At 38.4% G+C, this 27,726-nt stretch overlaps 1 protein-coding gene across 2 annotated transcripts; it reads right to left on the bottom strand.

Annotated features, from left to right (window-relative positions):
* Nucleotides 1-128: 128 nt before the first annotated feature.
* Nucleotides 129-27,620, bottom strand: NAA35 (N-alpha-acetyltransferase 35, NatC auxiliary subunit). Of its 2 annotated transcripts, none has more exons than XM_069001952.1 (23): nt 27,351-27,620; nt 25,929-26,072; nt 23,066-23,099; nt 21,658-21,772; nt 20,459-20,533; nt 19,157-19,324; nt 18,243-18,309; nt 17,494-17,537; nt 16,871-16,921; nt 16,064-16,147; nt 15,143-15,257; nt 14,486-14,664; nt 13,342-13,401; nt 12,088-12,194; nt 11,793-11,859; nt 10,523-10,621; nt 9,065-9,243; nt 7,325-7,461; nt 6,287-6,354; nt 5,913-6,053; nt 4,160-4,282; nt 2,973-3,053; nt 129-2,469 (listed from the first exon to the last, which is right to left on the bottom strand). In XM_069001952.1, exons 2-23 carry the CDS (start codon nt 26,050-26,052, stop codon nt 2,410-2,412), a joined length of 2,178 nt encoding a protein of 725 aa, XP_068858053.1. In that variant the 5' UTR covers nt 26,053-26,072; nt 27,351-27,620; the 3' UTR covers nt 129-2,409. The 2 variants fall into 2 exon arrangements, with proteins under 2 accessions (XP_068858053.1, XP_068858054.1); XM_069001953.1 differs by having other exon boundaries at nt 27,552-27,613.
* Between the last annotated feature and the right edge of the window lie 106 nt (nt 27,621-27,726).

Below are 27,726 nucleotides of genomic sequence, written 5' to 3'. Positions count from 1 at the left end.
TTTTTTTTTTTCAAATAGTGGCATGTTTTAACATCAAAGCGTTTACCCAAAATTTAGGTAAAAATATTTACCCGTCTTCTGAGCATTTTCCTAGGACTGAAACTGCAAACAATTATAGAGCTGAGATGTAAGTTGATCAGGAATTTAATATTGATTGTTAAAAAGCATATATTCTAACAGTATAAAACAGACAGTGAAACACTATACTCAAGTTGAATGAATAGCTTTACCAGTATCAAGTTAAAAATTCCAAAGAATCAAACACTTTAGGGTAACTAATATATTGACAGAGAATTATTTTAAAAGTAATTGGTTTAGCTGTGCTTCTGTACATTTTTGGGCTTCTCCTAGCCAACTGGATGTTGTCCTCCATAAATATGACCACCTCTGTACAAAGCACACTTTTAAACATCTGAGGGCAAAGGGTCTGAAAACCTGCATAATAGCAATGTTCAAAAGCATGAAGGACTACAGTTTTATTCACAATGGCTTCAAGTGCTTCAATCTAACTCAGGTGGCAGATTTCTAGTAGGCAAGAGGCCTGTATCTCTACTGTATAGAATTTCAGAATTAAAGGACCTTTAGTGGAACAAGAGATTAATTTGGAACAATGGTGTACATAGTGTCGTCTCTCGCTAAAGTTTTTAGTTGTGTGAGGCATTACTACTTTGCTCTAATCATCTTGGTGTTATATTAGCACTTTGTTTTTTTGTTTTTTTTAAACTAAAATGGATTAGGTTTAGGTAAGCATTTAAAAGTAATCTTCTCTAGTGTATTCACATTATCTGTACAATTCATCCAGTTCTAATTTTAATGAGAAGGGGAAATAATATTATTGCTATTTTCTTGGTTCCACAAATCACATATAATTTGCTTTCTCTTTTACTTGCTGCTTGCTTTGGAGAAATAACCATGGCTATCCTTGAACTATTGTCATGTAGTTCAAGATTTTTAAGATGGGAAAGATTTTGTGACTATTTACAAGAAGCCAGATGAATTCTCTGTGCCATTTTTCATCCACGTATTCCAGGCTTTTTATTCCTTTGGCAGCTATATGGAAGCACTCAAGTATATTTATCATGATGACAAGCAAACGTAAAGTGATATGCCGTCGCTTTAGCAGAGAAATTGGAAAAAACGTATCTTCAGGACCATACTTCTGATTATTTCAGGAAGCTGCAAATTGCTGGAAGACAAGTGGGAGTTCCACTTCAGAGGTTACTCATTGTTTTCAAGCTCTAGCTCGGCAGTGCCTCTGCTCAGGGGATGAAGCTGAAGTGGTATTAATCCACAGTAAAATTAGGATTAACACCAAAGTGTCTTGTACGGTCAATATGGAGTTACAAGCTCATCCCTATGGAGGAAGTCATTGTACACCAAAGTGAAGAATTGTCTTGTCCAACAAAGGATTTGCACATATGGCCTAGGTATGACTTGGCCTTTAGCAGAGCCACGTTTGCTTTTTGAACATTTTTTCATTTTGCAACCTTTTGCTACAACACATCTTACCTCTGTTATTTCACATCTGAAAGCCTGGGAGGCAGAACTATTGCAGGAAGGCAAGGATAGGTTTGGGGCTTCTCCTGTTTTGGATATCTACCTGTCAATTACTACAGAACACAGTAGGATCCAGCAGCCCCATTGCAGTCAAAAATGGAGAATAAAGATCATGCAATCCCTTGTCTGCACGGGCAAATACCAGGATTGTAACAAAGTTGCAGAGTAGGTAATAAAATAGAGTCTTCCGTGTCTGGTGCTATTGCTAGTGACTACTGCAGTGTTTGCTGAGAAGATTCTTGAGCACTTTGAGAACAAAAACAAAGGAACAAATTCCAACTAGGAATCACTCACTCAATAGCTAAATGACTAATTTTCACGTGCTCTTGATCTCAATAAAGATTGTTTTAGCTTGGAGGATATGAAAAAAGCCAACATTTCTCTACTTGCAAACTGAGCAATTTGATCCAATTAAGCAAAAATATGGAAACTCACAATCTCTCCATGTAACTTTGTTCAGTGCAGAATTACAGTAGCTCAGCTGTGCACATGAGGCTCTACTGCATGATTTTTATTCAGTTCCTAACCCATGACTTTGTCAGAACACACTAATAAAAATTATTTATGATCAAAATCTGTAATAAAATCAACTAAGATACAACATTCTTTAATAATACAGTTGATTAAAATCAGCTTCACGCAAAAAATCCATTAAATCTTTATACAAACCACTTTAAAACAGCAGTTGTCATTCAAATCACATAAAGGCAGCAGACTACAGATATTCCACATAACAGTACTTTTATCCTGGAGGTCCCTCGTAATCCAAGTGCAGCACTAGATATTCCCTCCTAGAGCTGGTATCTGCTATACAGATATTCTTCGGGTATCCTAAAAAAAATATCCCGTCCTTCAAACAAGCTTCACAACTGGAAAGTATTTATGAGGAGAAAAGTCAAATTCTGGAGGAACCTATATAGAAAAGATTTAAAAGGTCAGAGAGCAGTACTACTGCATTTAATACCCATAATGAGAACAACCTGCAGACAGAAAAAAAAAAATTAAACAGCAACAGATTGAAAAGAAATAGTCCCTGTGGCAGCCAGTACTCTCATGAGTTTGTTCACACAAGCTGCTGCTACACTTGCTTCAACAGTTCTCACTACTGAAGTGAGATTATTAGTCTGTGTTGTCCCACATGTATTTCCCAATTTTTTTCTCAAAAGATTTATAGGTCAGAGTTTTCCATATTTAGATAACTACAACAAACTATTTCCAGGGGAAAAATAAATTCACTTTCCTTGTTCTTAAGAGTAACTACAGCTTGAATGCGCTCATTTGGCTCTTAAGAGCTCTGTAGTGGCTTTACATAGAATTACAGGACCATTTAGGTTGAGAAATCTCCAGATCATTGAATACAACCTTAATGTATGTACTACTACATTTTACGTTCAATTGAGCTGGCATCTCCTTACCTTAGAGTCTTTCTTGTGGCCTCCTGCCAGCAGCTTCATGACCACAATATTGGGTTTTGCAACTTTTAGAATTCGATTGACCTAAACACAAAAGAGCAAGATGTCTTCAAGTCAAAGCATTTGACCTCAAAATTATTTCGATACTCTAATGTTGACATAGTATTAGCAATACAGCAGTTCTCTTACAGGATCAGTTTAACAGAGATCAGACAGTTTTGGATTTGCTTTAAGTACAACAGCTGGATTAATTAAATTTAAGGAAGGGTGCATTTATTTTAAGTAACTTTTTAAATTCAACAGACCACAGAAACCACAGGTTTAACAATTCTTGAACAAAACCATGGAAACAATGGCAAGTTCTGTGGCACTCCCACAAATAAAGGTATAGGTAAGACTCTAGGCATCTAATCTTCAACATTGCAACACAGTGGTAAAAGGGGAACTCATATATGAACTGGTGGCTTTTTGCACGGAAGTGCTCTTGATGTGCTCAAAACTACCTCTGAACTATCTTGGTTATCCTCAAATTGATAGCTCATGTATGAGTACCACCAGGATCCAGAGAAGAGAAAGTGAATCCTAAATTCTCAGGAGGACCTAATCCTGTAACTATTCTCAACCTGCTTAGATATGACAGAAAAAGCATCCTCCTTGGTCCAAAAGACAGTCACAGACACTTAAGGTTTAGACTATGAACAAAGACAGAAAAACCTCTACCCATGTTTACAGCTCAGTGCTGAGAAACTGCTCCAGGGAACAAGTACCAGACTCATTCCTCTTTTCATCCTAATGATATTCAAACCTATTTTTCCCACCTCTCAGGAGTCCACCTGAATTACTAGATTCCAAATAAGCACAGCAGGCACGTTATCACCGTCTGGTTAAAACTGCTGTGCTTTTAGAAATGGGCTAGAATCAAGAAGGAAATAAGCTGCTATCCAGCATCTTGGGTCCTCAGCAGCGAGAGGTTTTTTAACAGTGAGCACAACTTTATGTTAGCTGATGTACTGAAACAGACTGCTGTGCAAGATTGCCACCACTCTCTGCCGTCTACTCCTTAATCAAAGAACTCAGCTTTGCTCAGCATTTTGATGGAAATATATTTCGGATGTCAGGCAGATCCAGCTGAGACCAAACACTTATTCTATTTCTAGCAAATACTCCTTTTCCTAGTATTTCAGTCTTACCTCATTGTCTGGATTCGGAATATTCTCAAGAATCATTTTAGCTTGCTGGTAGTGCTTGCTAGCTGCCATGTAGAGATCTGATGACTGAGGAGGTGGGCTATACTTATTTAAGTCAGACATTTCCTAGTGTGTTACAGAAATACATAAATACATATTAAAATATATAAAACTAAAAATTGCCAGGAAATTGTTTTTTATCACATTACTATATTCAAGGAAAGAGTTATGTCAATTAAATACTATTTTAAGAATCAAAACTGAAGTCAAAACACTTATTTAAAATGGCAAAACCCAAGCAGCAACACAGTGCTCAACTATTACAGTGCCACGAAACCTAATGAAATTGTCATAATCTTTATAAAACAGTCTCTCTCAAACAAATTGCCATTCATTTGCTTTAATAATGGCATGCAACAAGGTATGAAGTTATATGAAAAAAAAATAGGAGAAAATATAAATATATTGTTTACTCAAAGTTCCAGCAGGTCAGATGCTGAAACTGTACAAAATTTAATTTTATATAATTTTGATTCTTCCAACTTTTTTGTTTTTGTTTAGGTATTAAAAAAACCTTTAATGACAAAGAGGAAACCATGATAGTTTCACAATCTCCACTACAACAGTGCACATTAACATTAAACTGGGGAGAATGACTGGCATAGAATATAGCACTGTTTCAGTTCAGATTAACTCTGCAATTAAGTAGAGACATTAATAACCAGCTGGGTGAGCAGCAGGGGTTCTGCAAACACCTAGCTGAATACCAGCCAACAAGGTGCTCTTACTACAGATCAGACAAGCCTCATATGGGAGTATACAAGCCAGCATATCAGGGAAGGTTATCATCCTGTACTCAGTATTTGTGTTGTATTATCTGAAATAACTGCATCCAGGGCTGGATCCACTCAGTTCAAGAAAGATGGTGAGATGTGGAGATGGTTGGGTGCCTAGAGCAGATATGCCACAAGAAGAGGTCAGTGGACCTGGACTTTTTCAGTCAGACAGGAAGGATGCTAATTGGTAATTTTAATAGCAGCCTACAACTAAAGAGAGTTACAAAGCTGTCAGAAGATAAAGGCTCTTGTTAATAATGGCAAACAGTGTAACATGAGAGGCCACAGTTGTATCTTAGTGATTCAGACTGGACATTAGTAAAAAAGAGTAGTGCAGCCCTCAGTCAGTTACCCTGAGACTTAAAGGACCAGAAAAAAGTAACTGGATCAGGTTTAACCAAAGAGGTTGGAAAATCTCCAGTCTTGATTTTTTTTTCAGACGTGGCTAGACCAAGACACAGCTAAATGTGATTTATAATGCTACTTGAAGAAGGAGACTGGGCAAGACAAGCCTCCGCTGGTCCCTCCCAAACACCACTCAAAATTAACTTTATTTTCCCATTTTCTTGCTGCACTAATAAAAACATGCTGCTATAATTAACTACAACCTGTTAATAGAAGAAGTTAAAGAAGTCTGTTTAAATAGACTTCCAAGAGATTTTCATGCAAACCAACAGAAGCATCTTGAACTGCCACATCAGACCAATTTTTAAATATCTAAGCATCTAAGTTCATAAAGAATTTAGTGCAATATTTTCCTTGCACAAAACTAAAGCTAGAAGTCCTTGCCATTTTGACTTAGTTTCAAGATACACTTTGAGACATTAAAGGCTCTTTTTACAGTGACACCGACACCTAAAGCAGGTAAGTAAATGACTTCTATAAAAGCATGGGCAGCACCACGTTTGAAGATTACTCACTTTAAATTGCAGGTAGTGCACTGGGGGTGGTGTTATAACACTGTTGAATGGAGCAAATCTGTGCTCATATCGAACTTGTTCACTATCCAGTTCAAACTTAGGTTTTCTTACTTTGCCATCCATGTCAAAGGCAATCATTGTCTAAAAGAAAAGGATAAATATAGGGAAAAGTATTAGTTTTATGTCGTATTTTGCTGTAAGGAAGATCATTATAGCTATAACTGGAAGGATAGAAAAACTGTAGAGAATTTACCATATAAAATTATAAACGTGAACTTGATTTCCAGCCCCACTACAGAAAAAGAAGACATGCAATGTATGCAGGATCCCCATTACAAAAAAAAATGGAAACACACAGAACACAAATGAGTTACCTTGTACATCCCAGCACACATATTTTGGTATGCTTGACTCATGGTGATCTCTCTGCTAAGAGGGCGAACTGCAAATTTTACATAAAAAGATATATTTTTAATTCAATGTAAGTACATGTATTAATTTCAGATCAAAAGAGCTCTTCCAAATTTCCAAAAAGTGCCATAACTCTCAATTATATTTTAAAATAACTGAAGTATACAAAGCCTAGACATTCATTTCTGCTCACCTGGCTCCTGGTTACATAAAATACCTCAAGACACACTTACCAGTCACATGAACACCATAGTACTCTCAACGGCATAAACTGGTCAGTGGCATTCCCATGACACTATAAACCACTGAACAACAGCCTGAAACTTACATATGTACACAAGAGGCCTGTTTGCTTAGTTCAGGGATCTTTCCAACTTCTAGGGCTAAAATGTTAAAGCACTTTTTATCCTAATAATCCTGACAGCATTCTTGTAAGATTCCCTTTAGTTTCCAGTGCTTAATGCCAAACTGCCCAAAACATGGAACCTTAAGTACATTAGTAATTTTCTGAACTTCTAGAGACAGGGGAATTTAGTTGGTATGATCCTGAGCTAGTCATATCCGATTGTTTGTTCCCCTTGAAAAGGTGGCGAGGAAAAGAAAGAGAAGCTCACCATGGCAAAATTAAGAAACATGCTTTAAGAACTTCTAAAGCCAAATAGAAATTACAGAAATATGCTGAAAGTCTGGTGTTTGAATTTAGTTACAGTCACTAAAAGCACAATTCTGCAAGAATTATAAACTCTGAGAAGGTCCAACACGTAACACAACTGATGAAACTGGCAATATAAATGAGTTTGTGTTTTTCTGAAAGATCTATTTGCAAGTAACTAACTAACTAGGAAATTCTTAAAAAGTCTTACATTCAGCCTTCATAAACTTTAGGATATTCTTCCTACCCATATTGGTGCTGGCTCTGTAAATTTTGGATTTTAATTCTACATAGCTGCATGAAAGGGGAAAAAAAAGAAGTCTTGAGTTAACACTCTACACCTAGGTACCTTTCTTCTTTTTCTTTGTTTTCTTACTACTACGGCCTTTCTGTTGTTCCTCCATTATCCTCTCCTCTGCCATTTGAGAGCTGTCGGCACGGCTCAGCGTTGACATCAGCCAGGCATAGAGGAACTCTGAGAGATACCTGCACGGAAGCAAGTATGGAGCTGTTACGGGCGGCAGTGCACCATGGACTCATGCTGCATGCATCCCCGCCGACCACCAAGGCACTGACTCCAAGATGCAAAGGACGTGTCCTAGCAAAGGACAGTGTTTATGGGCTGTGAAAACTCTTTGTTTTGCATGGCTGGAATCAACACATCAGTCTACGTTCTTGTTCTGGTTCAGATTCAACCACAAACAACTCAAGGTATGCGAGTCTCTTACACATTTACTAAGTGAAGTCTAAGCTTCTTATTTCAAAACTTCTATAAGATCAAATTTTTCTAGAACTCTTTCTTCCCCCAACAAATGAAACACTTTTTTTAAAGATACTATGTTAATACCTTTTCTACATTTGTACTTAATTATTCTGACAAACAAGATCACTACTTGCTTTTTCAAGCACTAAAAAGCTGTGAATTATTACATAAAGGGGTCAAGCCCACAGACACACAACATTCATATGCAGTTCTTTCAGAGTTAAGAGACATCTTTAAGAGAAAGTGGAATCGAGTCCAATAAATATCTTAATTGACTTCAAATCAAAAGGAACAGGGAAAAGAGAACAGAAAAAAATTTACAGATTTGGAGCACAATAAAAATGTAGTAATAGTTACTGAGATATTTGAGTTTCATTTGCATGTTACCTCTCAGAAATTGTTTCTCCTTTTTTTTCTTCACTTAAGTAAGAAAGCAGTTGACATGACAATTCCAACTAAGAGTGATTTTATTAAAATGGTAGAGGGCAATATGGGCAGGTAAAAAAAATACTCTCATACACAAGTTGGTATTACGTATTGAGGTACTACTTAAAGAATATTGCCACCTTCTGGTAACTTCTGGAATATTAATTTTCTCACTTAATATTTAATCCACTGTTGAAACAACATAAAAGCACAATGAATTGCACTGAAGTTTGTGTCATTTGAACTGTTCTAATCTCTCAGTAAGAAGGCTTATGGCTTACATAGGAATCTCTGGGTAGCCTTGCATTTAAAAAAAAAATTATCTTTTGGCGCAAGCCATTAACTATGAAAAATAATTAATGTGAATGGAAGTGGAAAAATAAAAGTATTCTGTCTCCATATAATGCAGTCCTTTTCACTAAAGGCAGAAGATTTCTCTTCAAATATACTGGAAATAAGAAGTGAATTTTAGCTAGTCAACTTTCAGATTACAGTTACAACTTTGCAGAACTTTTCCAGAATACTAGAGATCAATAAGACTATCAATCCTGATACTACAAAGGCAGAAAAGAATAAAGGAAATTGCTTTTCTCCTGCTTGCTCTTGTCTACCAAAATCAGCACATTTTTCATTCATTGTCAATAGAAGACCTTGTGCCAAAAAGCTAAACAGTGTGTATTACTATTTCAGGAAAAAAAAGTACCCTATTTAGTAACTCTAGAATAGAGACAACAGATTTTTTTTCCCCATGTGTAATATTATAAATAGGTAAACCAAACACAGTGTTGAGCAAGCTTGAGATCATAAAATCATATTTGAAATTCCCCCTTCAAATATTTGTAATTATAGTTCTCTGGGAGCATCCCTCCTTGAAGAGCCATCAATAAAGCGTCCTCTTACCAATAGATGTAGTAATATTCATGCATACTGTAAAGTTCCAACTCAAAGCCACTGAGAAGATACTGTATCATAATACGAAGGTTATGATATAGGACCCAGGTGCCCAAGCAAGCCAAATGTTGCCTTTGTGGTTCCTGCTTCAGTAACATACTATGAAGCGCTGCATCTACTTTCTCTGCCTGTTGAAAAAAAAAAAAAAAAAAAAAGACTTTAAAATAACAGACAGAGGACGAAAAACATTTGATTGAAACAGCATCCCAAACCAGAAATAAAATCTTAACAAAATCTTAACAAATTGGGTCAGTAAATTCACACTCCAGATTACAAGAGAAATAAGTCTAGAACTGTCAGAAAACTGGAAAGATACTCACATAAGTATATTCTGCTGCACTGGACAAAAATATTCTATACAGTAATATAGCAAGAACATTAGATAGATAATATTTGTAATTTTTGTATATATTTGTATATAGATCATTAGCAGTCACATGAGCACAAACTCAGAACCCATTACACTCTGTTGTTCGTTGCTCTATACTGGCAATAATTACTCTTTTTTTTTAAGCCTAGCTGCATTGAAAAAATAAATTTATAAGCTTAACATGCAAGAAACACACTGTGTGTTCCACCAGAGTAACTAAAATATTGCTAAGACCGATTTTGTCTTAAGAAGCAAATTGTATGGAAGACAAAGTCTCTCACAGTTGGAATATCATCAGTAATCCTGAACAGAACAATCCATATAAAATGCTACAAAATGAAAAAAACCCAGTGCCTCAGCTATAATACTGCAACAAACTCAATTCAAACCATCTTGAAAAAAGCTGGAGCACACAAAATCTCCCTCCAACTCCAAGTTCCTCAATTGTTTTCCTTGCAATGTACATCTTAGGAAATATTTTATTATTATATGGCTCTCACTACTGAAGAAACATATTTCCAGCAAGAAAAAATATACTTTTTCTTCTCACCTCTCCCTCCCCATTCTTGAGAGATGTCCAAAATCAGCTGGAGCACATATTTTAAAGAGTTATTTTTTACTTCCTTTTTAATCATTATAAACTTTTGCAGTTCACATCTTACGCAGGTTTAAGGCTAAATTTTCAAAGGTGTTTTGTAAGTGTGCCTTGTCTATCTCCCGCTGGTTACATCTTGCAGACTGACAGTTACATGCAGGATAGAGACTAAAAGCTGTGCAGTTACCAGTAAATTACATCGCAACAGCTTTTCCTGAAGTCTACTTATTGGACAAAGCTAATCTTAAAAAATGTACTATGTTTTTGTTCAACACATTTAACACAAAGGTTTTGGATGCATCATAACAATTTCTTGGGCTAAATTTTAGGAATCCTTGTCTTAAGGATTTTGCATCATTCATTTAGAATTTAGTACCATGCTTTACTTTGGCAGTAATATACCTGGAAAGAAACTTTGCTGGCCTGCTGCCTAGGACATTACCTCATCCTGTAGAGTAGCAAATTCCTCAAGAATGTGACCCAATTTGTCTCTCTGACGAGCTCTGTTGTGTCCATGGATTTGAATCAGACTACAGAATGGCTGAAAGAAGCAAAGTAATTTTAAATTACCAATGCAACTTTGAAACTGTTGGAGAAGTACTGTGATGTCTATTTAGGCATCTGGTTTATATATCCATATTAGGAGGCAGGTTCCTTAAATCCCTTCAAAGTGCAAGTTAGCTTAAGTCGATGTGAGATTGAGTGAGCATCCTTTAGGAAGGTCACCAGAACAAAATGCTTGGAGCAAAAGTATTATTTGTTAAGGTTAAATCCAGGTGCCCAGGTGGCTAAGGTGGCCAGTGGCATCCTGGTTTGTGTCAGATACACTGGTCCAGCAGGACCAGGGCAGCAATTGTCCCTCTGTAATCAGCAGTGGTGAGGCCTCACCTCAAATCTTGTGTTCATTTCTGGGGCTCTCACAACAAGACAGACATTGAGGGGCTGGAGCGTGTCCAGAGCGGAGTGCGTTGTCCTGTGAGGAGCAGCTGAGGGAGCTGGGGTTGTTTAGCATGGGGAAGAGGAGGCTCAGGAAAGACCTTATCACTCTCTTCAACTGCCTGACAGGAGGGTGCAGCCAGGAGGGGGTCATCTATTCTGTCAAGTGACAGGACAAGAGGCAATGGCCTCAAGCTGTGCCAGCGAAGGTTTAGGTTGAATATTAAGAAAAAATTCTTCACAAAGAAGTTTGTCCAGCACTGGAATCAGCTTCCCAGGAAAGTGGTTGAGTGACCATCTCTGGAAGTATTTAAAAGATGTGTAGTCATGGCACTTAGGGGCATGGCTTAGTGATGGACTTGGCAGTGCTGATTTGGACTCGATGAGCTTAGAGGTCTTTTCCAACCTAAATAATTCTGTGATTTTCTTAATATTTTCATTGCACCACATTCCAAAACAGAATCTTTTAAAACAATTTAAAAAAAAATGAAACTGGACAGAATGCAGAAATAATTTTGTTTTTATTATTGCTATGCATTTGTTTTGTGACATGTAGGTGCAGATTTCTTATAAAGTGAAATTTTAAATTAAAATCTGGAAGGAGGAAAAAACCAGCAATAATTACACTGGATTTTTAAAAATCAGTATCAATTTAAGATAGCCAACTTCTTCAATTTTGCCTTTTGCCTAAAATAACTGGTCTCATTTTCAAATGTATATAAATCTGCCAAGTGTGTTCATACACACAAACATGCTGTAATTGAGTGAACACTTACCCGAACACAGTGTGTGACAAAGGAATCAATGTAGTCTTTTGCCTGGTGGTTATTATAAAGACAACACCTAAAAGGGAAATATCCATGTACATACATATTTTTCATAAATGTCACCAGTCTATGTAGCACAAAATAAAAAAAATAAACACGAGTGCAGCAACAGCAACTGACTCCTTCATATATAAGTACTAAGTATAAAATGTACATTTTTTGTACATTTGACGTTGCTCTTGTAAGCAGGAATATTTCTCATCAGACATGTAAACACACGCAAACAAACTCAAGATCCACTTACTTTGGAGAAAGTACTGGAGGACTGACGAAAGACCTTAAGGCATCTTTTACCATGTCTTGCATGAGGTGAGTGCCAAACACCTTCTTGTTATCTACTAGGAAAGTTGTCTGAAAGTAAAGATGTGTTTGTAGAAACATGTTTTAAGTTAAAAGTAATGCTCTAGAATTACTAATAGAAAACTCTGGCAGTACCTATTATATGTAAGAAACTTGTAAGATTACTTTAAGAATTAAATGGTTCAACTAGGTCCAAGGTTAAAGAGTCAGAAATACTGCCAGGCTACTGCTGATGTTTTTCAGTCCCCATGGATTCTACTGCTTACATCAGTCATGTCTGATACTCATTTAACTTCCCTCCGTGAGTGCTGTGTCCCTTTCTTACATGGTTCTTCAGCAATTAAGAGAAAAAGCTGTGCTGTCAGGCACCCACAGGGATTACACAAACACATGTGTAGGCCAAAACACACAATGAAAACATTTTACTTGCCCATAGTTGTATTCCATTGGTTCTACACATGGTTTAATAGGGATCAAATGTAAAGAATTTCTGGCATCTAGGGGCATCCTATTATAATCAAAAACTCCTAGAAAGAATTACTTAGTCAGAGTCAAGGTATGTATAATGCACTTTCAAGGTAAGAGAAGCAGTGAGAAAGAATTGCCTGTTCTGCACTAACCATCAGTTTTACTGCTGTAGCAATAGAAGCAGTCTATACATTAAATTCTGTCCAAACAAGGAGATGCATACAAACACCAGCTCAAAATGGCACAGCATGTGGAGAGCAGCAAAAAAATGTGTTTACAGGCACAGCTTTATGGCAGAGAAAAAAAAAAATTAACACTTTCTGTTTTAATTAGCCTGTACTAAAATGATCAAAGCAACAGTATTTAAACATTTTTTTAAAAATTAGATCAGAACATAAGCCTCCACATACAGAATCACAGAATGGTTTGTATTGGAACAGACTCAAAGATCACCTAGTTCCAAATCCCCCTGCCATGGGAACAGACACCTTCCTGGCCCTGGAGACTTGGTAGAGCATCCACAGCTTCTCTGGGCAACCTGTTCCAATGCCTCATCATCCTCACAGCAAAATATTTCTTCCATAATACTTAATACTTAAATATCGACAGAAAGTTTTTTAACACTTAAATATTATTAAGTTCTATGCAAATTACTGAAATATTTAAAACAATAACAGAATTTCATAATGAATGCAGAAGTGCTTTATTCATAGACATAATTAGGACTTGCCTGTAACAGGGATCTTGAAAGAACACATGGTGATTGCTCACTAAACTCACAGAAAAAATCCTAATGTATATTTAGGAAAAGAAAAAAAAAAGACTATTCAGGTTAATATGCCAATTTATATATATATGTAAATATACACCAAATCATTTTTACACACTTGCATCTTTCCTGAACACTCATATACAACTGTGTAAATACAGCAATATTTTGTTTAAAGGCATACACAAACGTAGCATAGCTTATACAACTTGTAAGAAAGTGACCACAAATTGTTTGAACAGAATGTATTATGAAGATTTTCTGCTATTACTTGGTACTTAACAAAAAGGTTTCTGAGTTTCAAATGCAACAACTAGAAAGATGACAGTATAGAAAAAAATACTATGAGATTGTTAAGATCATGATGTAACTACACCAGCTATTGAACAAAACTGAGAATTGATTTAAGAAAATTGATTGAAACCCAGGTAAGGTTTAACTGGTACCAGATGCTTCATGCAAACGCTTCTTTATTAATTAACAGGAAATAGGAAGACAAGAGATTTGATGTAACTGTATCTCTTTTTATCAGTCAGTGAATGCATGGATACTAAAAAATATTTCAAGCATTTAAGTGTCTTCTAATAAATGTAGGCAGTAACTAAGATTAATATCAGTTATTCAGGAAAGAATATAAGCAGGTGCTTAACTTGATGCCCATTTAGGGAACTACATGTTTAAGCACATATTTAGTGCTCTCTTGTGTTATAGGCACATGTGCAGAATACTGCTTAATAAATTTGAAAAAAATCAGGCATGTAGCAAAGAATTATGTTCTGTAGATGCAGCTCTTCAACCAAAGAAAGTTGCTTGGCCTTTCCCAGTAAGATGCGTAATTATTTAACAAATTACGGGAAAAGTGGGAGGTTTGAGAGGAGGAAGGTCTTCGTCAAAAGAACAAAAGTATTAAGGAAGGATTAAGTATAAAGTATTAAGAAAGGAGAGTAAACGTTGAAATTGTACATAACAGTGAGAAACACCAAATACATACATAGTGCTCAGTTTTCTCACCAGTGAGCAAGAGCACGCATATATGGAATGATTTTTTGCAAGTTGCATTTTCAGATCTTATTTTTGGCAATAAATAAGAAATATTCATGCTTACCAGTATACAGTGCAAATTAGTTAAGTTGACTACTTCACATACAGTTTTTATTCGGTCTATTAGTTTGGAAAAATAATTGACCATTTCTTCCCTTTTAATAATTTTTGCATATCGAGGGAAAGTTGGTGGCAGCAATCTCTGATTAACAAGTGGCTCAAACCCCATCATAATAGGATGATCTAAAGAAGGAGGAGGGGAGAGAGAGAAAAACTGCATATAATCTGTGTTTTCAGACCCACTTCAAACTTGCAAGTATAGTACAAATTATTCAATTAGCCAAAATGAATTCTTTAAGTGACAGTTAACTTCCTGAGACTCCAACAACGCAACAACAGCAATGATTACTATTTTAAAAACCCTGAGTCCTCAGCATCTCAGCATACACCTGTACAAACAGTGAAGTCCTGTTCCCTATTTCAAAATGGCATCAATCAAAAGTTCACATTATTTCTGGCTTTGAAATGACAGTACTGCTTTCAGGAGAACCACCACTTGGTAAAATAAAATTAAACAATGCAAGTCTGTAATGGCTTGCATAAGAAGTATTTTAGTTCAAAGTAAATAGTGATTTCAACTTTTTTTAAATACACAAAGGTATTTGCATTTATGAAGGGAGCATATCCAGGAAAGGAAAAAATGGTGTAATTTGATACATACCTCCTTTAGTGGTATCATTCTGTGCCTGCATACCATGATGCAGTGAATTGTGTATGGCAGAAAGCAAGTCAGCTGCCTGAGTCATTAGTTTCTGAGCTTCTGCAACTGCACTTGTCTGAAAGGCAGGAAACAATTACTAACATTGTGAACCAATACATTTTGATTATCTAATTAATGCTAGTAAAAAAAATTAAGGACATTAAGATTCTGATGTTCTTACACAAGTTCTGAAAAAAACCCGAACAACCCAACATTCTTGTGCAGTAGTGTTTTTTGTATTTCATGTACCTGTACATAAATTCAATATTGTGTATTTTGCTTTGTAAGACTTTACAGTAATTACAACTGAAAGTCCTGCATACACTATGTGAGAGTCTGCTCTGGGGGGCATGTAGTTCTATCCCTTTGCCTTAAAACACGAAGTTCCTTTGCCTCTCAGCAATGGGGAAATCTTATATTCAAAAAACAGGCAAATTGTATGGAATGCTATTGAATTCCTCTTCTCAGACCAAAGATGTCTAGATATATATTTAGTATCATATGGAAGGAAAAGCTAACAGTTCTTTTGATATGGACTAAACATTGCCCAATGTCAGGTAACTCCACAGGAGGGGACGGAACTCAAAACAAGAAGTTTTGCTCATGTGTGTGAAAAGAGTAATTAGAAAGCCATAAATATTTTTAAGTGTTTTGTAATGAATATTCTGTCTTTCTGCAAGGCCATGATAATGTCAGCCACTAGCCTTCCCTTTGTTTCCCACTTTGAATAAAAACTGAATATTTGCCACTGTAAGGCTTTATTCAGAGCTTTACCTCCATCCACATCAATTCAAATCTACACAGTAATTGCCTGATCTTAAAGAACAAAAAAAGAGTACTTCACAGGATCCCAATGCAAACAGAAAGGCCAAATGAACATACCTCTTTTTTTGTAAATGCTATTAGGACAGTCAGTAGGACGCGGGTAAACTTGACTCTGCTGAAGACAGCTAAACATTGTTGATGCTGTAATAAAATTATACTGATTACTAAGCAATAGGTCAGAATATTCTGTGTTGAGGGACCCAGAAGGATCATCCAGCCAACTCCTGGCCCTGCACGGGACCATCCCAAGAGTCACACACACCACGTGCCTGAGTGTTGTCTAAATGCTTCCGGGACTGAGAGTTTTGGTGCTGTGACCACTTCCCTGGGGAGCCTGTTCCAGTGCCCAGCCACCCTCTGCATGAAAACTCTTTTTCTATTATCCAACCTAAACCTCCCCTGACACAATTTCAGGCCATTCCCTTGGGTTCTGTCCCCAGAGACGAGATCAGTGTTTGCCCCTCCTCTTTGCTTCATGAGGAAGTTGTAGCTCCAATGAGGTCTGTCCTCAGTCTCCTCATCTCCAGGCTGAACAGATCAAGTGACCTCAGCTGCTCCTTGTACAGCTTCTCCTCAAGGCCCTTCACCATCTTTACGGCCCTTCTTTGGACACTCTCTAATACCTTAATGTCTTTCTTTTATGGTGGTGTCCAGAACTCCCACAGGACTCCTGCCCTCCCTGGACAAACTGCCACACAAAGTGCCTCAGCATGCCCTGACTGGTATGTCCCGCTGTTTGCCAGCTCTTCACCATGCTCCTGGGTGATTACACTCCCCGGCTGCTTTTTATATGCATGGGTGGGGTTATTTAAATCTCCCATTTACATTCTTGAAATCCAGGAAAAAAAGCAAACAATTCATTACTTCAAGTTCAACTTCAGGATCTCTCTCTTCTCCTTGCCGACTTCGAGTGCTCTACAAAGTAAAGAAATGTCAAATAATTTACTAAAAATTGCAAAGGGAAGCTACTGATAAAATCCCTTTGCCTTCTCTAAAACATCCACCTGTTGAATAACCCCAGAAATCAGTTTTCAAATTCAAAATTTCTTAATATATAATCCAGGTACTTGAATGACTCTCCGATAGTAATGAGACATAGCTCAGTAAATTCTGCAAGTAAGCAAGGACAGTGCATGAACATTTTACATTTTAAGCTGTGGTAAATTAAGTAACTTCTTTAACATTACATAATATCTCTGCCTAAAACCTGAAAGTTAAATACACACTTTCTTGTGTCCCAGCCCAGTGTTATCTTCTGCATTGTGATTCCACCTACTACTAGTGAAGCAACTACTGAAGACTATACAGAAGTCTGAAGCTTTCACCATCTTTAGCTAGAAGCCATGTTACGCAAACCATTATGCCAGCTCTTCAAAAACCCCACCAGAATGACACAAACCTCCATTCCTCATAATCCAACTCCTTTCCCCAAACCTATGTTAAGTACAACTGAAATATAATTGACAAGACAAACATGAAAACAATACCTTCACTCGTCTTTGCATGTCATCTTCGACATCTTTCAGCATACCTGGAAAAAAAATCACAGCACGATTAAAAGCTGACAAGCATTCCTAGGCACATCTACACCACTCAGGGGAGAAGAAGTTTTGAGGGCAAAATCAAACTTAGAAGTGCCTTACATATCCATTAGCCAAAGACTAGACAAAAAAATATTCTTGTGAGGAATGGTGGGGATGTCTTGCAACAATCAAAAATCAGAATACAGACTAACTGATGCAAAGCTAAACCGTTCACAAATTTTTCAAAAATAAATCAATGGAAAGCTCAAATACATATAAAAAAATCATGCATCGAAAGATTAATATACATGCTTTTGTATGTACCTAATAACATATGTATTCATACCTGTAGAACTACTAGACTGCTTTTTTTTTCTAAAGAACAACAAACTGTGAGACAAAAAAGCAGAACTCAAGCAATGCACTTTCCAGTGGTCTGTATCTATACCATGATGAGCTCATGCCTAGCCACTTTGTTGGCCCATCTAAAAGCACTTCCTCCATTTCTCAGGCACTTAACAGGACAGCTGAACCTTTTTTCCAAGGAAAACTAATTCGATCTCTCTTTTTACCAAGTCAGCAATTGCCACAAGACTAATAAAAAAACTTAACAGCAGAGACTCCTAGCAGTTCATCAGATGTGACTGAAAGTAATTACATGCTCAAAAGAGAAAGAGGTTGCTGGACAGTTACAAAGAAAGCACAAACTGTACCTGTAACTCTAAGATCTGTCACACTGTTGGCCATTTTAAATCCGTAAGTCATTGACTGAAAATCTTCCTAAAAAAAAAACCATCAAGGAAGCAATATGTAGTGAAATATAAAAAGCTGTAGTAAAAATTTTCAGATTGTGGTTTGAAGTTTTCTTTTTGGTTTGGGTTTTCTTAATAGCTTTTGGATCTTTTGCTGTTTTTTCTCTTTTGGGGGAGTGGTTGGGGGTATGCATGGGGTGTACTTTTGTTTAATTCCATCAAGAATAAAAGTCCAGATTTAATCTACACAACTGAATTACACTCAGAATGAATACACTGAATGACTTTCCTGCCCAAATCCAGCTTGAGGCAATTACCTTCTGCATAAATCCTTAATACCAATATGCCCTTCATATTTTCATCAAGTGACACCCTACCAAAATGTTACAAGAACTATAGCTGCAAAGCAGTATTTGATCCATTTTAGATATAGTCAGCAAGAGTGACTTGTCCAAGCTCAGAGGAAACAGATTGCTCTGAGCACAGGAAACAGGACTCTGATCCTGTTGCCAGATGGACGTTTTAGACAAAAGACAATCATGACTATCTAACGCAGAAAATAAAAAACTTAAAACTGGAAGAAAACCACAAGTGAAATGGATTTCAAATGGTTAATCACAAGACTTGAGTTGCTTTTTGAGTAAAATATATATGTGGCTCTAGTACTTGAGGAAAATACAGAAGAGAGCATGAAACACCATCACTGGGGAAAACTGCATTTTAAAGGTATTGAGTCTAATACTTTTAGGATTATGAATTGCTGTTCCTATGGTATCCTTGAATCAAACATGAACAAATGTCACTAATACATTGTTTTACTTGCATTATGGTATAATGTTGCATATTTGACCCCACAGGAGATAGGAAACACATACCTCCTCAAAAACAGCTGCTTTGTTAACCTTTTCTCTGGCAATATCACAGATTTTTAGGATTCCAAGAGCAAAAGCCTTCATAGCAGGATCTTCTATGAAGTCTGGATTATGAATATAAAGGCAAGTGAATACTGTCTGTGCCAAGGAATGTCCTTCTAACCATGTTATCTAGAGAAAAGGAAATCAAATATTTTACTCATGACAGCCAAGTCCTCATTTTTATAGCTCCATTCTTTTTCCATTTTACTGTGCTTCAAAGGTTCACTAGGAAACTCCTTATCATGGCAACCTTCCACGTACCAAAAAAGGGCAAGTGAAGGTGTTTCAATCCTAGAATTCAGTGTTGGATAAACCTCTTCTATAAAGTTCAGGTCTAATCCCTGTGATTTAGACATGACATTATGTTAAGAGACCTTCACATTTACAAGCTTTCTCTGCATAAATAGTGAATGGGAAATGCAAATGACTATGAGACAAGTCACCAATATTCTTCATGTTCTCTCTCTTTTACAACATAGAGTTTCTTGTCACAATCCCTTCTCCCTACCACTTCCATGTTTCTTTAAGCTACAGGGAAAGATTCAGCAACTTAAATTTCTATCTTGAAATTGCATAAAATAAAGTAGAACCATCTTTTCAAATGGAGTCGGTATTTGGGGGCCAGGAGCAGAAAACAAGTGATGTTACACTGTATCAGATATACAATGATCTTCACATGTCTTTCTGACTAAACTGATTGGAAATGTTTTAAAAAATAATGTTATTGATGTAATTTTAAAGAGTAACTGAAAATAATTAGTATCATTTACTGAAGAAATTAAAGCATATACACAGAAAAAAAATCTGCAATTAAGAAGTAACTGATATTTAACTTATTTTTCTAAATGAATTTATTTACTTTCTTCAAAATGCCTCTGTAAGCTCTGTCATTTCTGGCTGTACAGAAAGGAGCAACAGAGTGCTACCAGTTACTGCACACTCAGCTTCCAACACAGTCAAACATCAATACACAGCAGGCAATCAGATCACCTACATTTATAAAACCAGAAACCATAAAACCTTTTTAAGGTTTAAGGTGCTACCAGCTATCTTCCATATTTCTTATAGTAAAAAAATTAAATATCAAAATTAAGCCTTTCATAATAGACAATGTAAATAACTAAATGGAAATTAAAATAGATGCATGTATTTTCTGCTTGGTAAATCTTTTTTTGAGTTCTGCTAATCCATTTTTTAAGATGGATTAAAGGAATACATTTTGAAAGCAAAACCATATAACCTAGAGAACAGACAAATGCTTACCAAACAACAGAAACACGTGTCCATTATTCCTACCAGCTCTGGTGAAGTGAGATCCTTTATTTTAATGGTGCCATCCTTAGAAAACAAACAAAAAAACCCCAATCAAAACCCTAAATACTATGGAAGCATACAGGCAAAATACAACTTATTTGTACCAAAGCCAAAAAGGAAAATAAAATTTGTTTAAGACTTCAGAGTAATTGTATACTACTAGCTTTGCTGATCTGCTTCATAATGTATTTAAATTCTTAAAAACTTTGCCTTCCCATCAGTTGTACACTGACCAAACAGAAAACTACCTAAAGAGAATGCTAAAGCAATAATTCTGATTTATTACTAACAAGTTTAAAACCAGTTAACTGTCAACACTGAAATCAAAAAACAGTATAATCATAATAAAGAGATTGAACAATCTCTCTACTGAACAGGAATATGCAGGACCAATTCTTTGAAGACTGTTTTTTAAACTGGAAATACTTGTAGTGTTTTACTTAAAGGTAACCAAAAAGGCTGCAACTTTATTTTGATCATTTAGTTTGCCCAATCTATGCAATCCTGCATACATTCCACATGACTTAGCCAGCCAATGTTTTAGGGAGTTCTCTAACTCCATTCAAAATGAAGTTCACCATAAAAAAAACCAACTTTTCCCTAAGTGCATTATTTTTTCCAAAATAACATAAAGACTTTCAACCTCTCTCCACCAATTTATCTTGATCATAAATCAAAAGTTAATCATTACAGTTAATGTTGGTAAATTATCTGGCTTCTGTTCAATGCTAATGAACTCGAAGAATATAATAAAGTGTTAATTTCCAGCTTTTTTAAGGAAGTTGGTTTCTAGTCAGGTTAAATAGAAGCTAACGAATAGATCTTCATATAAAAGATGCATTTTAGGGAAGCACAGAGTGACTTGCAAAACTATTCTGGAAATATATTTACTTGAGGTATCAATACCCAATAATTTCACAGTACTTTTCACTGGAAAAGTTAGCATCATTGTGATAATGCAGGTAACAAAAAAAAGTAATCATCACAAGCTATTTCTTACTTAATTATCAAAAACAAAAAAAAAAGATAATGTAAGTATCAAGTGAAGATTGAAAACATTAATTATGCTGAATTGTGCTTAACTGTAATTTGACAAAACTGCGTATTTCTACAGACAGTGTAGGCAAAACCAGGAAATTCACACAAACCTTAATAGCTTGCTCAAAGTTAAGAACCTTTCTGTTAACTTGGTTTCCAATCATACCAGCATCCATCTTGGGATCCATCATTTCAATGGCAGACATGGCTTCAAAAAGACCAAAACTATGAACACACACACAAAAAAAAAGGGCTGAATGTAATTATTTTATATAAAATAGTCTTCAGGAACTAATGGAAAAGAACATACGATGACAAACCAAGTACACTATATTCTGACAACAGACAATAAGGTATGTGAAAATTAGGACTGCTATTCAGAGATCATGGTTTTCAGGAAGTTAAGGATCTCTCAAAAAGTTCGTAGGAAAAGAGATGGCTAAAAGTAAAAGAAAATTATTAGCCTTTCTATAAGGATGAAGAACACTCCTCAGTGACATATCCCACTACTATATCTTTGCACACTTGTTTCTGTAAACTTCATAGCATCTTCTTAAACATCACATAAAATAATAAACTGATATTAACTGAATAAGCTGTTCTTTATTACAACATACCCCAAAAAACAAGTGAGATACATCCCCCAGACACTAATGATAATATACATGACACAGACTAACATATATTGAATATACCAGCTTTGTTTAAGATGGGCATGTTAAGAAGACTAATAACAAAAAAACTCTCAGCATGTGACAACATATCACTTGTAGTCAGGGCATAAAAGCTTGCAAAAGAGCCACACCAAAAGAAGACTTGCCTATATATGAAAAGATACAGTGCCTCACTTTATCACAACATTCATCAAAACTCCTGCAACAGTCTTTATAATACAAAAAAGTTTATTGCATGTGGCACATTCAAATTCTGAAAAGTATATTTGCTTTGAATGCACTTATGTACAGAACTACACCTGAAAATGTGCTTTGATAAGTAACTAGCTGGTGACATCCTTGCACCCACTTTTAAGCGGGTTTTCATTTAATAGCATGCTTTACCACATGCTTTTCTTTGGTACACACTTTCAATCTGCAGAGTTCTCACTTTCTGCTTTAGCATGTTATTTAAGTTACATTATTATTAAGTTACATTACATATGGATTGTTTATCAAAAACTCGATAGTGACATTAGAGTCAACCAAGTTTAAAGTCTTTCTGGCCTTTTTTCATAAAAGCATGTCCCATAAAATAGTTCAGTAACTTAATCACTACAGGTCATAAAAGGTGCTATGAACTTCTGAAGTACAATTTCAATCACATTAAAAAATGCAATGTTATACTTTCAGATATGTTCAGCATTCATACAGGTGCAGCATATACATACTGCTGAGAATGTATGATATTCTCTATACTTCAAATACTTTATTTAAAGTATAAAAAAGCTTATTTATTAGGTAACATTAACATGTTTGCAGTAATCCTGTCTAAAAGCCAGAACCATCCTACGTGCATACTTACAGCTTGTCATGAAGCAGTTCTCCTAACTTCAGTTCTACAAAGGAACAGGACAGAACAAACAATTACAATCATCCTACTAGCACAACTTCTCCAGGGTAGTCATGTCACTCACCAAACTGTTTTATGCTAAGAGACAACAAGGTGCAGGAAGCAGATCAGACATTTCTACTTGCACTGGGTTTGCATGGCATGGTTTTGGTAGCTTGGTGGGGGGGGGTGGCTACAGGGGTCCTTTTGTGAGAAGCTGCCAGAAGCTTCTTCCACATCCAGCAGAGCCAATCCCTGGTGGCTTCAAAGATGGACGTGCCGGTGGGCCAATTATAAATGGTCGTAATACCTCTGTGATAACAGATTTAAGAAGAAAGAAAAAAAGTTGCGCAGTTTTAACTGCAGATGGAGAAGAGCCTAGTGAGAACGTGGCAGAAGAAGAGCCCTGCAGACATCAAGGTCAGTGCAGAAGGAGGGGGAGGAGGTGCTTCTGGTGCCAGAGCTGAGATTCCCCTGCAGCCTGTGGTGCAGCCCATGGTGAGGCAGCTGTGCCCCTGCAGCCTTGGAACCCCTGTCCTGTGGAGGTTAATGGGGATGCAGAGATCTACCCACAGCCCACGGAGGAGACCCACACTGGAGCAGGTGGATGCCTGAGGAAGGGTTGTGAACCTAAATGAGACGTGGGGAGAGAGGGGCCCTGCTCCCAAGCTGGAGCAGCCTGTCTATGGAGGACTGCACCCTGTGGAAGAGTGACCCACGCTGCAGCAGTTTTGGGAGGACTGCTGTCCGTGGGATGGACTCACACTGCAGCAGGTCACAGAGAGCTGTTGCTTGTGAGATGGACTCACACTGGAGAAGTTCATGGAAACTGTCTCCTGTGGGAGGGACCCCACGGTGCAGCAGGGGAAGAACTCCTCTCCCTGAGCAGTGGGAGAAGCCTCAGGTGCTGACTGACCATAACCCCCATTCACTGTCTCCCTGTGCTGCTGGGGTAGGAGGTAGAACTGGGAAGGAGGGAGGGGTGGCAGGAAGGTGTTTTTGAGGGCTTGTTTTACTTCTCATTATCCTGCTCTGATTTTGTCAGTAATAAATTCACTTTGTATCTCTAAGTTGAGCCTGTTTTGCCCATGACAGTATTTGGTGAGTGATCTCTCCCAGTCCTTATCTCAACCCATGAAGCGTCATTAAATTTTCTCTCCTCTTTCCAGCTGCAGAGGTGGGGGAGTGAGCGACTGTGGTGGGTGCCTGGCATCTGGCCCAGGGCAACCCATGACACTACTCCACCTTCGTTTGCTTTTATTTACAAAGCACTTTTCAAGACTGAAAGACTAAAAAAAAAACCAAGTGGTTCACAATGTGCCCTCATCCCTCTGTTATTCTAGCAGTTAAAGAAGTTTTAGAATTACTAAGCATATAGTGCACTCACTGCCCAAAAAAACTGATATCCTGGGCTGCATCCAAAGCAGTGTGGCCAGCAGGGAGAGGGAGGGGATTCTGCCCCTCTGCTGTGCTCCAGTGAGACCCCACCTGGAACACTGCATCCACCTCTGGGGTCCTCAGCACTGAACTACATAGACCTGTTGGAGTGAGTTCAGATGAGGGTTACAAAAATGAATGGAAGGCTAGAGCACCTTTCCTATGAAGACAGACTGAAAGAGTTGGGGCTGGTCAGCCTGGAGAAGAAAAGGGTCTTTGGAGACCATCTAGCATCCTTCCAGTTCATAAAGGAAGGCTAGGAAAGAGCTGGAGAGGGACTTTTTACAAGGCCATGCACTGACAGGACAAGGGGAAATGTTGTTAAACTAAAAGAGAGATTTAGATTAGATATTGGGAAGAAATTCTTTACTCTGAGGGTGGTGAGTCACTGGAACAGATTGCCCAGAGAAGTTGTGAATGCCCCATCCCTGGCACTGTTCAAGGCCAGGCTACATGGGGCTTTAACAACATCGTCTGGTGAAAGGTGTCCCTATCCATAGCAGGGGAGTTGGAATGAGATGGTCTTTAAGGTCCCTTCCAACCCAAAACATTCTGTGATGATTATTCTGTATTCTGTGAAACAGCACCATCTAAATAGCCTGGAACACACCTGCTTCCTCTGCTTCTTTATTCAGGTATCTTAGTCTTTTCCAGAGAAGTCTACTGAAAGGCTTGCTTTTCCTCATTACTTTAAAGGAGTCTTTAGATATATTTGATGGGTACACAGATATAAGTAATATGGAGAAATTATAATTTATAAGCAATATAGAGTAACATAGAGAAATAATATACAGAAACTGTGCTTATCATTATGTAACATTCTGTGTGGTAAGATGCAGTTTTTATGTTTTTATTTTTCCCTAATATCATAAAATCAGTTGAAAAAACTGTAAACTAGAGGTAGCATCTAATAGTAATAAAGGCAGTGTTTAAATGGAAGCAACTGCTTCCCCATTACTGAGACACATTACACCATTTCAGAAACTCAGACTTGTTTCAAAGATGAAAAATGATGCACTGATGAATTAAAAGAATTACTGGGCCCTAGAGATCCAAAAATATACAAGAAATAAACAGAATGTTGTCTCTGCATGCCTGAATGACATTTCCACTTGGCAGAAGAGACAGGAAGAAATCTTTGCAAAGGAAAAAAAGCAGGTATGAATATGTGTAAGATGAAAAAACTTTAATTAAAAAGGTATTTATGTAATCTGGAAAAGGAAGAAAAGTGAGGTGGCTCGTGATAATTCCAACCTCACAGCTGGGACATGGAATCAATGTAGCTCATTCATCTGAAGCTTGAACCTGGGTCAAACTATTGCTCAGAAGAACTCAAAGAACTATGCTTAGGCCTCCAAAGGATTCCGAGTTTTCTCAGAATGAAAGGACTACAACTCACCTCTACAAGCTTCTTCAAAATCCTGGGTTATGTCTATCCAGCTGGTATTACTCTTTTCCATCTTGTCAGGCATACCAAGTTCCCATCCTGAATCATCATCTTCTACTGTAGCTTTCATAACCATGCTGCTACACCTTTAAATTCCTGTCAGAGACACCATGTATTTGCACAAATTAGAGAAAGTGCTTCCTGGGAGTATTTTTTTTTTCTTTTCAAGAATCAGGAGAGAAACGAACTAACATTTTATCTAAACATCTACTGTTACACAGGTCCAACACTAAAACCCCTATTAATAAAAACTCTTTAAGAAAAAGGTTTTTTTATTCATCATTTCTTTACAAGTAGCTTGTAGGCTGTGAAACCTCAAAAACTAAGGACACCAAAACATCAGCTGTACAGAGCCATACTAAAGTGTCTACTGTCAAATTAGAAATAAAATCGGAAGCATAGCAACAGATACAGACATCACAATTTTTTTCTTGTTCTTTTACACTATTAGAGTACACGTCCTCCTACTGCTCTGCAACAGGAATTAAAGAGGGTACTGTAAAACTGAAAAAAAAAGGTTTATTTCCTACGATTTCTTTAGCAGAAAGCAGTATCATGATTGTGGCATTGAAGTTAAGCAAGTTCAGACTGGAATATAAGTTTTTAACTCCACCGACCAGTTACTTCGAACTGGTTTTGTGCTTTCGCAACCTCCCGACACGCGGGCAGCCCTAAGGACTTCCACGCTTTCCCGGTCAGCCTGCCTGTGAGATACCAGCAATGCTAAACTCCCCTCATGCTGGGGGAGTTCTCGCAAGAGACAGCTGCCACCTCGGCAAGCTCTGAGCAGCTTAATCACAGCCACCACGGAAGCTTCAAACAAAGGCCCCAGTGCCAGAAGACCTCCCGGGCATCGGGAATTAACAAAAACAAAGGGGAGGATCAAAAGGCTTTTGAACAGCAGCTCGGGGGTCCCCTCGTCCCAGCCAGGCTCACTCCCCGTAGGGAGCGTCAGGGTGTCAACAGTTCTCAAGCGACTGCAGGGACTGCCAGGTCAGCGGGCTGGGAGGAGGAAATACGTGGGAAATCAATTAGAATAAATTAAATTCCCCCTTGCATTTCGGGACATTCAGGCCTCTCGGGCTCCCCTCTTCCCACAGGTCCCCCCAACTCCGGCGGTGCCAGAGCCGCGGCCGCCGCGCAGCTCAGTGGGCCCCGCGCAGTCCCCGGGGCACCGGGCACCGCCGCCGGCCCGCACGGCTCCTCCGCCCCGCCGCAGGGGAGGGGCCAGCGCGCCGCCCGCCCCGCTGCGGGGCAGCGGTACCGCCGCCGCCGGCTCTCCCTTCCTCCGTCCGTCCGTCCGTCCGTCCGTCCCTCGGTGCCCCTGCGGGCTCTGCCTACGCTCCTCGCCCCGCACCCTCCCCTGGGCCTCACCCGCTACGTCCCACGCCGCCGCCGCCCGCCGCTCCTGGCTGGGCCGCTGCCGCACACGCGCAGACCCGCTGCCGCTGCCGCCGCCGCCGCCGCTGCCGCCGCCAGCCCGCGGTCCCGGCCTGAGCGCCCCGACGCAGCCGCACACAGGAAACTCCGCCGCCCCACCCCGTCCACAGCCGCCCCTGCGCGGCCGCCGCTTACCGTGAGCGGCGAGGCGGGGCGAGAGCGGCCGGGGCGGCAGCGCTCGGCACCCGCTGCGCCCGCGAGGAACGCGGGGGCGGGGCGGGCGGGGCTACGGCGGCTCCGCCCAGCGCGGGGCCGGCTCGGGCGCCACGAGGGCTCCCGTGAGTGGGCGGTGGCAGGGCAGCGGTGGGGG

This window comes from Aphelocoma coerulescens, assembly GCF_041296385.1.
Source record: "Aphelocoma coerulescens isolate FSJ_1873_10779 chromosome Z unlocalized genomic scaffold, UR_Acoe_1.0 ChrZ, whole genome shotgun sequence".
Classification (NCBI taxonomy): domain Eukaryota; kingdom Metazoa; phylum Chordata; class Aves; order Passeriformes; family Corvidae; genus Aphelocoma; species Aphelocoma coerulescens.
Note: the sequence above shows the minus strand (reverse complement) of the source record. Positions and strands in the feature narration are given on the sequence as shown.

Coding starts and splice junctions, on each gene's coding strand:
- NAA35 (XM_069001952.1), bottom strand. CDS start 26,052: ATGGTTATGAAAGCTACAGTAGAAGATGATGATTCAGGATGGGAACTT. Junction 16,922..17,493: donor ACATGCAAAGACGAGTGAAG/GTATTGTTTTCA, acceptor TTTACTTTGTAG/AGCACTCGAAGTCGGCAAGG. Junction 16,148..16,870: donor ATCCTGAAGTTGAACTTGAA/GTAATGAATTGT, acceptor ATTTTATTACAG/CATCAACAATGTTTAGCTGT.